The following is a 13,569-nucleotide window of genomic DNA, read 5'->3' on the forward strand; positions in this document are numbered from 1 at the left end:
GTGGAAGGAGTAGGATGGATTCGAAATCTGGAGTTAGTAGGTGAAAACTCTTGCATTTGATGTGAATGGGCCATGAGATCCTGCTGTATAACACAGGAAACTATATATCTAATCACTTGTGATGGAACATGATGGAGGATAATGTAAGAAAAAGAATGTATATGCATATACGTATGACTGGGTCTCTTTGCTGTACAACAGAAATCGTCAGAAAATTGTAAATCATAATAAAAAATAAAAAAGGCAATTAAAGCAAGGGAATGTAGATGGGCATGCTATTATTCATATGCTATTATTCATATACTATTATTTTTGAGTTTCTAATGTGCTGAGAAAATAGTACTCTTGTGGAAATTATGTGTTTGTGTGTTTTAATATATGCTTGTGGCATTGCCTCATGCACCAATGTACCAACGTTCTTTGTTGAAATGTGACATTTGTTTCTAGGCAGGATATTTCTACTTTTTTTAGGGTGATAATCCTTTGTCAAAAGATGGAATCAATTTGTCCTTTGATACTTGTATCCTAAATTCCAAAATGGATAGTAATTTTAAAGAACAGAAGTTTGGGGTCTGACTCCCAAATCAAGCTTCTCCTGAATGAATGAATTGCCATTATTTCAGTGCAGTGACACACTAATGAATGTCCTAGAGCCATGGTTCTTGAAATTTTCTTCCTTCGAATCATATTCTTTACAGACTCTACTATTCCACTGCATTATCCTTAGTACTTGTGGGATGTTTATAAAATCTGCTCTGAGAAATACTTGCAAATCCTGATTAATAGGATTCTCTTTCATTGTTCTATGAAAATTAATCAAGGCACTCTACACTCACTTTTTTCTAGCTTGTCTCTGAGACATAAATAATACCTTTAATAAAATTTGGAAAATTAAATGAAGACTTAAAAGTTATTTCATTGCTGGTCTTGGTGATGGAGGAAAATCATCTACAGTAATTGTAACAAACTGTGGGAATAGTGTTTGTCTTACATTGTGGTTGAAGAACACCAGGCATAGTCCTACGCTTGGCATTTATCAACTGGTGGAATGGCTTAATTTTCTCCTCCAGTAGACTGTACTTTTGGAAAGAGATAGGACTGGTCTGTTTTGCCCACTTGGAGCTACTGGGAAACTGATTTGTATATGGTGTTCAACAAACACAACAAACAAATAAATGAGCTCCAGTTTCATCTTATTTAGTGTCAATTTGGTTAACAATTTTTCCCTGTCTATACTCACAAAAATTTTATAAGAATCAAATTGTTCAATGTAATGAAAAAATAAGGTTCTCTACAATTTTATGGTATTCCCTTTATTCTTTAAATGTATGCTTTGCTTGTTTTGCAAAGAAGTTAAATAAGCTTCCTTTTCTCATCAGAAGGAAATACTGTTTGAAGGATCTAAATGTCTGCTTTAAAGAGGACCTTGTATTTTAGTGGCCTTGGATCACATCATCAGAAGCACGCTCATATGTAATTTCATTCAACCCATGCGATTTCCTCTTCAGAGCTGATGGGGGTTGAGTAAGTATGAAATTATAATGTTGGTAATAATTTCCTTTGTTCTTCTTGGCAGGCACAATGAGGTTCTGATGTTCAGGTTATACTGCCAGCAGCATTTTTCAATTAACATTTAATACTCCCCCACAAAATGCTCAACCTTTCACTGGCACTGGACTCAGTGTTTCAGTGAAAAAATGCTTGGAAGCAAAGAAGGCATTTTCTCTCATTGATCTCTTCATTCCCCACGGGTTCTATATCTAGAATACTATACTTTCAGTTCTCAGGGACACGGCAAGCCTCAAGGATGTTATTTTCCACTTCGTGCTTGCTTTATTTACAGAATTTACTACTCTGATTTTAAAAGGACAGGCATTACCTTGCAAGTCCTGGAAAAATCCATTACGAAGGTGTTAGGAAAAGACATTCATTCACGCAGATTCACTGGTCTGTCATTAAGACATCCTCCATGAAGAACTCGGTCTTTGGGGCCAATTTTGCTGTGATTAGTGAGTCAGACTCATAACAAAAGCCAGGGCTTTTCACAGGGAGGGTACTTTAAATGCCCAAATTTCCAAAGCTAGTGTTCAGAGGACACCGTTATTATACGTTATTTCTTCTCATTCAAGTAAACTACTCTGCTGAGTAAAAAGGAGTTTCATCACATGCAGTCAGCATTTGGATGTAGATTCTGCTTTAGACGTTTTGACTACAACACCAGTCTACATGTGACATATTTTAGTTAAAAGAAGTACTTTTTCCAAAAAAGAATAATTAGTTTGTGTCTTTAGTTTCTACTAAATTTATTGCATAGTAATAGAAAGATGTCAAAAGGGAGCGAAGTCCATTGCAGTTATTTGTCCTTAGAATTCTCTTTACATTATCATGTAATGATATTAGAATGATCCAGTGCATTGGACCTAATCAAAGAATGGTGACAGTGACACACATGCAATGCCTTGCTTTGCCTCTGCAGAAATTGTGATCCCCAAAGGAGAAGCTGTATTTCAGAATGCTATAATGTACAATATGAGATTCTAATTTAATTACACTTAGGTAGAAGTGGGTTCTGCTCCTCCCTCCCTCCCTCCTTTCTCTCTTTCTTTCTTTCCTCCTCTCTTTCCTTTCTCTCCCCCACCCCCCGCTCTGCTTCCTTCCTTCCTTTTTGCTGTGCCCATGACATACACTCCGCCCAGGGATCAAACCATGCCACCACAGCAGCCTGAGTCACAGCAGTGACAACTACCAGATCCTTAACCCACTGAACCTCCAGGGAATGGCTCTTTTTTCCCTCTTTAAAAGACTTTCAAGGTGATTCTAATGTGCACCCAAGATTGAGAAGCACTGGAATGGAAGATCTGGGAGCTCTTCTCCTTTTCTGTGTCTACGTGCATTGCAACGATTTATACAACAGCTCTGATGTTCCGTGAATTAATTGGAAGCAAAATCAAACTTTTTTATTCATCTTACTCTGTCTGGTTCCTTGATAGGATTTAGACCCAAATCTAATCTAAGAGCTTTTGGGAACTATAGCATTCTTCAGCTGGATTATTTATTATCCAGTTAAAAACTCTCCCTACTTTGGCTCTTCTTGCAAACTTGTACCTGGTGTCTATCTGGCTGATCTAAAGAATTCCTGTACATGCTAGAAAGTTTTCTCTGAGCACAAGTGATCAAAGGAGCAATCATTTGTATATACACGGGGACTGAACTAAAATCAGGCAGGGAGGAGATATCAGTGAGTTTTAGGAAATTGTTGATCGAAACCATGAGCAAGAAGCCAGGGGATTACGAATATCACAGAACTTCTAGGCTTACCCTAGTCCTTTCTATCCAGTTCGACTGTCTAATTTCTAAAACACAGGGAATAACATTTTTCAGAGTGATTTTTGAGAGGTGAAGAAAGCAAAGTGGTTTTTTGTTTTTGTTTTTTGTTTGTTTGTTTGTCTTTGTTTTTAAATGAGCAAGTCAGAAAGAAGAGAAAAAAAAAAAATCCAAGCAATGAGCTTTTGCGTGTCAATGGGCCTAAAAAAAGTTGGGGTAAGTGGAGCTGTCAGTCACCGTCTGGGTGCGTGGTGGTGTGTGTGCAGGCACAGGTGTCTTTGAGGACAGCTTTTATATTTGCTAAGAAGTTAATGTGAATTTACAGATGACAGTTTCAATTTTTCCTGAAAGCTTCAAATGACTGAAGATGAAAATACTGTGAGAAAGCCTAGAAAATTGCCCTGATTTAAGATAACCACAAAGCATATCTAATAGAAATTTTTCAGAACTGCTATTTTCGAAGCACTTACTCCCTAATCACTGGTTAAGAGTGGCAATGACTATTGTGGATTTGTTTGGATCAGATGGAGAGGCGGGGGTTGCAAATGGGCAGCTGGGGTGAGATGGATATAGGATCCCGAGTGTTTACTCTTTAAAGCCAACTTCATCCTCGGTTTCAGAAAAGCAGTGTCCTCCGGTCATAAAAATCTGATTTGTGTCAAACTCTTTTTTTCTCAGGTTGAAAACTGCTGCAAGTTAGTACTAGGTTATTTTTACAAAATGCATTGTTTCTATCTAGTAAACAACAATGTGTAATCGAATTTGCCAAATAAAGAGATATTTTCTTTTTATGACCACTGCAAGAATATACATTTTATTTAGCACATCTGTACCAGAGTTTGGCAAATGACAGCTTGGGGCCAAATCTGGCTCACTGTTGCTTTTCACAGCCCCTGTCAGCCAAGAATGGTTTTGCACTTTTATTTGTATTTTAATTTTCTGTGTGTATAATAATTGGCTTAGTTGTTTTTAACCTGAGGCTGTCATAAGGAAGTAATTTGGTAATACTTATTGTGACATAACCTGCCTTATATAATCAAGTAAACCAAAATGCAAGTTAGAATTTTTTTGCATTGAATAAAGAATCATTTCATTCCTATAAAATGAGTTAACAAAAGAATATATGACACAATTAGTTTTCTGATAATCAAATGCATGGATTTTCATAAAAGTCAACTAAAAGATTAAGAACATTATTTAAAAATGTTAGTGAGAAAATCAATATTTTTTTTATCGCTAATGAGAAATAGTTTTGGAGCTAAGCTTTCACATGCCTGCCTTTCACATCTTCACAATTAGAGTAATCAAAGGATGTAATTAGATGTTTACAAATGGTTGAAAAAAATCAAAAGAAAAATAATATTTTGAGGCAGGTTAAATTCAAATTTCAGTGCCTACATAAAGTTTTGTGGGAATATAGTCATGTCCTTTCATTTACATTTCATCGACGGCCACTTTTGGGCTAGAAGGGCAGAGCGGCATAGTTATGACAGGGACCATGTAGTTGTAAAGCCTAATATATTTACTTTCTGTCCCTTTATAGTAAACATTTGTCACCACCCTCTGGTCTAGACTGAGAAGTGACCCCTCTTCATCTGATGGGTATGAGTTATATGTACATCTAAATACAGTTAAAATTAGGGGTGATAGTCTTACCTTGGAGTCATTTAAATCCAAACTTTACATTGATTCATGAAAACATCTTGGTATAAAATAGGTTTTTGGGTTTTCGGGTTGCAGACTGCATCCCTACTTTATTCGTGCATTCTCACTCTTCTCAGTGTTAAGGGGCAAGGCTAATTCACACTGCTGGAGCCATTCCATTGTAGGCAGTTTAGTTTCTTATTGAAAAACTAGAGTTTTGTGGCTTACAAATTATTCCAAAGATTGTTGAATATAAGTATCCAGCAATGGTTGTGATTGTATGACTATAGTGCAGTAATATATATTTTTGTTGGTGATTTCATAGCTTAAAATGATCCTAGGTGTAGTGCTGAAGTATTGTGTCTCATCCGCAGCACAAGACGGCTGGGAGGTGCCTAATGAAGAAAGTAGGCTTCTCAGATAAGCTTCCTGCAGGTGTTGGTCATAGTGCTGTTGGTTATGAGTTCAGAGTTTAATGAATCAACAATACATGTTAAATAAGATGCCTTCAAACAGAAATACACATAAGAGAACATGATGTATTAATTAGTTGAAAAAAATGTCATGACTGGAGGCTCATAGGAACCTCCCCCAAACTGCAGTCTTTTCAGTCTAATTCAGTCGCCAACGTGAGTGTATATAACATAACTACCATAGTTAATGAGAATTGACTGTAACAACTTTTCATTTTTCACCCTTTAAAATTCTACTTTCTGCCTTTAAATTATAAGAGTAACACTCTATTTCATAGCCAATGTTTGTGGACTTGTGTGCAGATGCATATGTGTGTGTATATATATATATATATATATGTTTTATTTGAATTTATTATTTGCTGATATCAACCCACTGGTACAGATCAGTTTTCATGACTCAAGACATAAAGGCTAAATATACATGACCAAAGCTGTAAACTGAGGGAATGGTCTGAAGTAGGTTTTACATTTGAATAATCTCAGGTCAGTTGTAATTCAGTGAAAACTGAATTACACAATATTTTAAAGATTTACCATTCTGTTGTTCAACTTTGAAATGTTGAATTTCTTAGCTAGCACAGAGAGTTCTACAACTTCAGATCAAGTTTTTAAGGATTATCTGACATTTTGAAAAGCCATGAGAGCATGCACAGATTTTTTATAACAGTAGCATGTATTATGGATTACACGCCAGGAAAATTAGTTGTTAGAGTACTTTGAGGAGGCTACGAAGAGGAATGGGACTTGGAGAAGGAAGGGTTTTGAGAGGTGATGGGAGAAAATAGGAAAAGCAAAGAAAAAAGTATGAAAAAAGGAATATGTAGCATGTTTGAAAACAGGGAAAGGATCAGGTTGGTTTAATTTATTCAAACTTTAAATTACATTAATACTTGTTAGTAAATCCAAACGGTTACTATTTGAATCACTTTAGGACACCTACTTACAGGCAACTGATAAGCTAAAATGTGATTAAAGGGAAAAACAACCTGTAGTTGGCAGTATTCCTGCCTAGACAGAAACCGATATCTAGAATAGAATGATTTCTCTATGTGCGGCCCTAAAAAGACAACAGACCAAAAAAAAAAAAAAAAAAAAAAAAAGAAGAGGAAATAAACTCAATACTCTACATGGCTGTTGCCTACTCCCTATCCACTAAGAAAAGCGAACTAAGACCTCTCCTGAATCAAGGCAGGAAAAAAATAAAAAGGAAAATCTTAGTTTGTAAACTATCTTGGTAGTTCTAATTGAGGCTACCTAGATATTTTTCTTGAGAATTTCTAACTGTTAAGAAAAACTTATACTTAATAAGTCTGCAAATCTGTACCTATTAATCAGATTTTATGGTGCCAGTGCATTGTAGTCAGTTATAAAGTAACAGGAATAATGAGTTTTGCAATGTTTGAGACAAGAGCGTGTATGAAGGTGACTCATTTTGGAAACTGATTGCAAGGAACAGAAGTGGGGAAGAAAACACTGGAACAGGAAAGGAGGAAACACAAGCATATCCTTGAAATGCTCAAAATGTGGCTCCGCCCTTCCCATGTGCTTTGTGCTCATGCAGAACTGTGCCCCTAAGGGGAGAAGGAAGCAGAGGGAACCTTTTGTCCATGGACTCCCACTTCCCCAGACAAGGGTTGTTCCAGGGGTAGCAACTGCCTCACACTTCCTCACACGTAAGTGCCAGGCTGATTCCTGCAGAGGGCGCTGGAGTCTGGGAGGATCCAAGGCAGAAGATGAGGGATATAGATGCAGCTAAGGCACAATGTTATCAAGTTATATCTGGGTGAAAACGACTGCCATACCAATCACTAAAGTCAAAGGTGAGCAGAAGGTAGGATATAAGAAGGGTCTGAAGCAGATGGAAACCGTTGTTTTAAAGTATCACCAGAGGGAGCCCTTCAAATTCCATATAGGTGCTTTAAGAACAGCAATGGAGGAGTTCCCGTTGTGGGCAGTGGTTAACGAATCCGACTAGGAACCATGAGGTTGCGGGTTCGATCCCTGGACTTGCTCAGTGGGTTGAGGATCCGGTGTTGCTGTGGGCTGTGGTGTTAGGCCGGTGACTACAGCTACAATTGAACCCCTAGCCTGGGGAACCTCCATGTGCCATGGGAGCAGCTCAAGAAAAGACAAAAAATAAAAATAAAAAATAAAAAATAAAATAGCGATGGAGGGTGGGTGGGGGTGACAGTGGACTGTGCTCTTAGGCTTCAACACTTGATTAATCAGAAACAGAACTTCTTTGATCTAATTTGTATATTGGCTTCCAAGTTCTTAAAGTAAGTGTCTACACTGAAAAACATGTTTGGAGATTACTGTCTTAAATCATTATTTGAGTTAAATATACATTAAACTTTGTGAGGTTAAAATATGAAATCCTCACATTTTAAAATCCCACATGACATTTAGTCTTCATAGTTATCATTAATATATTTTAAAAGGCTATATTGTTTTATATTATTTATCGAAACGAGTTTATCTTTTCCTGTTGACTGAAACAATTTGATTTCAATTCATAACTAAAGTGGAATGCTAGAAGAAATAATATTTTCAGCTTTTATATATAAGGGGTCCTCTGAGATATATAAAACCCCAGAGTAAATATTGTCAGCATTTATCTTGAATGACAATTTTTTTTTTTTGGCAGCATCCATGACATGTGGAAGTTCCTTGACCAGAGACTGAACCTGTGCCACAGCTGTAACTAGAGCTTCAGCAGTGATACATCTGGATCTTTAACCTGCTGAGCCACAGAGAACTCCTTGGATGACATTTTGAAGTAGTCAGAAACTAATTATTTTTATTTATTTATTAGAAGTAGAGAAATTGTGCCTGGGATTTATTTATGAACAGATATACTTGTTGCAGCAATTGCTGACAATTTTTTTTTTTCCTGAATATTGTAGATAAGTACTGGGAAAATGTGGGTTTGGGAAACAAAGAAATTTTTGCAATAATTTTAGACCCATATTTAGAGATAAGTTAAAAGTATTCAGGAGAGGTAATGGCCTGTGTTTTTGTTTGTTTGCCTTTATGCTGTTTTGTTTGGCATCTTGTTTCTTTCTCTGATCTGCTGGAACTAGAGTAGCTCTGGGCGAAAAGTGAAATTACACGTATCAACATTAACGTAAAATATAGATAATATATACAGTTTGAAGAACATGTTTAAAAGATTATAAACACATGTGAAACAAAGTTTCAACAATGTGCATATGAATAATAACCACCTAATTTACCACAGTGATAGTCTCTGGCGAGGGAGTATAAGAGGGGAAGAGAGGCAGCTTTTTACGTATATCATATGTTTTATGTATATTGATTATGTATTATATAAAATTATTTATATAAATATATACATTATATACTTATGCATTATGTATATAAATAATGTGTTATATAATATAAAACATATGATATATATTACTAGAGTTATATATGTATAAACATTTTAATTACATATATAATGTTTAAAGGTGTAGAATTATATTATTTTCTATACATTCCTTTATGTTGGTAGTACTTCATAAAGTATAAGATAGCTCACTTGTGAAAGGAGAGAAGGCAAAGAAATTCAGTGATAACTCTATGCAAATGACAGAGACAGAGCCTACAACAGGGGAAATGAGAAGCAATTTAGAGTTGTCAGGACACAATGAATAAGAGGTGTTCCTGACAGAATTGGCATCTGTATGGGAAATAGCAGTTACAATTCGACTTGTGATAGTGAAGCTAGAAGCTCTCTCTAGTGGTCATTTTGTACTTTAAATCTGAATCAAATATCTGATAACAATTAATACACGCTCACATGGCAGGTTTTAAAATTAGAAATAATTTTTAGTGAAATAAAAGACATTAACATCTTCCATCTATTTAAATGGTCTTCTCTGATAGCTAGTCATAATGAGAATTTATCTCATCAAATTAAGAAATAATATTAAAAAAGAAGATCTTATCATGTGGCATTCTTCATTGGAACTTTCTATGAAAGGATGGCTTAGCAGTTTAAAGAGATCTTATAACTTCTAATCCTTTGCTTTTTGGAACAGTGTCGACATAGACCATGTTCCTGACTACATGGACACATCTTTTTTGGAAAAAGAAAATTCTCAAAATTAACATGTCTGGGACTATGTTAATTTTTACAGTTAGGATTACTTCTATACTTTGGTCAAATATTTTCAATAAGTGAAATACTCCTGCTGGCCATGCTTTGATTGATTTTATCTTTAAACCATTCTAGACAATAATAAACTCTCAACCCATTTTAAGTGCTTGCCACATTTTGTAATATGCTTATGACCCCATTTTCCAGAATCTTTGTGGTAATTTTTATAACATAGTTACCCTGCAAGTAATTTTTTTTCCTTTAAAACCCCAAATAGCTTTCAGATGATGAATAGTTACAACATATTCTATTGTTATTATCTGGATTTTAAATCTTGAGATCATATGGCAGTATCTCTTTCCTCCCTGTGTTCCTTAGAACAGCCCTGTGTAGGAATGTTACTTAAGTTATACTATTTAATTATGTTGCTGATGAAGATATGATGATGAAATTAAGACACAGAACATCCTTAATCATTCGTGACATCTGTGTTACCAGTTATTTTTGTTGTTTGTGTTGCCATAGTCATCCAAGCCTCATGGTTCACTCAATGTGCCAAGACATTCTAATAAATATTATGTCAATCTGGTCAGAAAACTGTAACTGTAATTCCAAAGTATTTGCTGGATTTTAGATAATAACAGGAAGTAAACATTTCACCTTAATGTTTTAATAGATGCAGCATTATGTTCATCTTTTTAACAGGGGCAATAACATGCCTGAACTGATCATTCTGCTGTGAAAACATCACCACCTGGAAACAGTCCAGTTAAAAACTCTTGGCTAAATAACTATATTTTCTTCACTCCTCAGAGGCTTTCTCATCACTTTATTGGTCACAAAACTATTTTTCTGTTTCACGGTCATATTCCCAGAGCATTGCCTGACCTTGGAATTAGACACTGGATTTGCCACAGGTGGGTGTTTGGGGTGACCTTTCAAACTGTACTGCATTTCGTTAGAACTTTCAATATAGAAAAGTAAAGCATAATATCATGTTCTTAGTAAAAGACAATATCATCATCCTTTTCCAAGTCATAAGAAGTTCAGAGGTAAAACCTTTAAAACAAACTCACCCAATTAGTAATCTCTTAAACACTAGACTAAAACCAATCTGCTTATTTCACAGCCAACTGCTGCTCTATTGACGTTCTTTCTAGAAAAGCATAAACTAGAGGGAAGAAAAATGAAGGAGGAAAATACCAAGAGAACAAAAAAAGGGCATAAAATATTGTATTTGAGATGGCAGGATTTCTAGAGGCTTTGGAAATTTCTCTCCATCTTTTATTCTCCAGGATTCCAGACACATATTTGGATTAATTTATTATTTCTACATGACTACCTAAACCTACTCTGTCACTCTTTTAGTTGAATTGACTCAAATCATGATTTGCCACTTTAATAAACAGAAAATTATATTGTCTAAGAGTGAGTCAGTGGTGTTGAACTAATGAATTATCTGTCCTTGGAGAAATCATTTATATTTTCTGTGCCAAAATTTACTTCCTTAGCATAGGTAAGCTCTAGTTTCCCTTCCAGCCCTATAAGCTTATGTCTGTATGAATTTGAAATATACTTTCCCTTCATGATATGTGCCTTTAATTATACTTTTATTATGATAAATGCAATATGAGATAGTTTATATCTTTGATATGAATCTTTGTATTGAATTACATGAAGTAAATATTTTATTTAAAATAAATTCTTTCATTGATTCTTTTCTTGCATTTTTCCTTCTGTTGTTAGCTTTCTTCTCAATAGATGGTGCTCTTTTCTCAGAGACATTACTTATCTTATTCCTCATTCAAAGATCATGAAAATTAGTTTTACTCTTAACGATCATTAATTAGATAAATCAAACATATATGTAGAAAGAATTGATTACAAGCCACTTGCTGCACCTTGGTAATGCAAACATAAAGGAGAAAATCATTATTAAATGATTAGAAAGCTCCACTGCAATTGCAATTCCTGCCGAATAGATGAAGCCAATATTGCAGTCAAATATGAAAATGCCACGTTCACTACGTACATAGAACCCCTAGTAGGAAGAAACCCCTAAGTTAGGAGTGATTTTCAGTGTTAAAATAATTATCAATTTTAACAAAAGTAAAAATACAGTATTCAATATTAACATGTAGGATTTGAATATATGCATCAACACTAACACAATCTACATGAATCTTAATATCGAGAGTTTGCATACACTTTGCCACATAAACCTGAGGCATCTGGAATAGAAAGGGAGTTACAAACTCTTAAAATAATTTCACTGGATAAAGCATTGTCTCATTTTTCCGGAGCAATCATTACAACTTTCTATGTAATAGTTTATAATCCAGAATTATGATGCTTTTGGTTACCTCTAACTCATTTCAACTTTTGGAGGCATTGAAAAACAGTCATGTCCCACAGTTCTGAACCACCTAACCATTCCTGATTCGGTTTGTGACTCCCCTAACAGATTTGCAGCTGCCAACTGCACACTCGACTAGGCAACACAGCTATCATGTTTGTTACAGCAAAACAACACTGTTTACGGTGGAAAGACACCAGGAAAACTTCCTCTATGAGTGTGCCTCTAGGATGGAAGAGTGAGGTAAGGGCTGATCAGGGATGGGGAGTGGGGCCGCGGTGCAGCAAAATACACCGGAACCAGCAGCAGGGGTGGGAAAGTTGCCAACGTTCATCTCCGAAAAGAACTGAGAAGGAAACCTGCTCTCCATCCCCCTCCCCCAGTTGGGGGTAGAATAACTAGAATTTCTCTTCCACTGTTCACAAATGACTGTTTCTGCAGCTCCTGTGGATGAAGCAAGCTGTAAGATAAGGAGCGTTCTCCCCCTCCCCTAGAGCTTTATAGATTTTACCTAAGCAACTTCTCTGTTCCTGAGATTTTGGATTCTTTCTCAGTGGAGGGACGCAGAGAAAAGTAGGTCTTGTACTCAAACAGCAACCACTCTAACTACTGTCACCTCCACATTTTCCCCTGTTCACCTCCTTTCCCTCATCCTCCCGCCAAAAACTCTGCCTGGGGGGACCCAGATGTCCCTTTAGGCCACTATCCGCCACTGAAATCTCCACTCGGAGCCCCGTCGCCTTCCTTACCTGACAATCACATACATGACCAGGAAGTTTCCGAAGAGACCCACCACGCACACGATGGAGTAGAGGGCCATGATGGTGACGGCCGTGATCATGGAAGGACTGCCGGTCGGAGGGCACAGGCTGTCACTCCCGCCCAGCTCGGTGCGGTTCCGAATGCATGGGTCGGACAGGTTGCCTTCTAAGTGGGAGAAGTTGACCCAGGAGCTGGGGCTAGGTACTGTGGAGCAAATTGAAGAGGGCGAGAAGGGATCAGTGCAATCGCTGGCGTTTCGGGGGTCAGCGCTGCTGTCCATGGTGCTGACGGCTGGGCGGCTGGGACCACGCAGTGAGGTAACCGCGAACACCCGGGCTTTTCGGGTTCCACGCGCCTCCGCCGCTTCCTCCAGCCCCCGCCACAGCTCCTGCTACTTCTTACAGAAACCGACCCAGGCGGAGCCAGAGAGGAGCGTCAGGCAGAAGGAGAGCTAAGCTTCTGGCATTATCTTCTGCTTGTTGCCCCCTCCCTCCCATCTTAGAAGTACACAGGCGCATCCCTAACCCCACACCGCTCGGGGGAGGGGAGGGAGGGCTGTGCGGGATCCGGAGGCTGGAGAGGAGGGAGGAGAGAGAAGTGGATTTTGCGCAAAGCGATCCAACGAGTTGGTCTCTGCACTCAGCACTCGCACTTGTATGGGGGGGTGCGGGGGGAGCAGAACCAGGAAGGGAGTTGGAGGGAAGGGGTGGGGAGTGAGATAAACAGAATTTTTGGCGACTGTAAAGCATAAGAAAGGGAGCTGACATCACCGTTTTTCCAGTGCCTTTTTCTCAGGGCAACATGACAGGAAAGACACTGGCCGATGAAACCCTAACTCTCCACCCCGGCACCCTTCCATTCCTGCTGTCCTAGCAGTCATTTGGGGCAGGGTACACAAAACC

General features: G+C 37.5%; 1 protein-coding gene across 5 annotated transcripts in view; it reads right to left on the minus strand.

Moving 5' to 3' along the window:
* The window catches only part of OPRM1 (opioid receptor mu 1), a 170,563-nt gene extending 157,308 nt beyond the window's left edge, over positions 1–13,255 (minus strand). For 4 of the 5 annotated variants that reach the window (XM_047769887.1, XM_047769884.1, XM_047769883.1 and 1 more), the window contains exon 1: positions 12,655–13,255. In XM_047769887.1, coding sequence (XP_047625843.1) covers positions 12,655–12,947 — 293 coding nt within the window. In that variant the 5' untranslated portion in view covers positions 12,948–13,255. The remainder of the gene's footprint in view (positions 1–12,654) is intronic. The other variant, XM_047769888.1, reaches the window with a different exon arrangement.
* Positions 13,256–13,569: the final 314 nt, after the last annotated feature.

The sequence above is a fragment of the Phacochoerus africanus genome, chromosome 2 (genome assembly GCF_016906955.1).
Source record: "Phacochoerus africanus isolate WHEZ1 chromosome 2, ROS_Pafr_v1, whole genome shotgun sequence".
In the NCBI taxonomy this organism is placed as follows: Eukaryota; Metazoa; Chordata; class Mammalia; order Artiodactyla; family Suidae; genus Phacochoerus; species Phacochoerus africanus.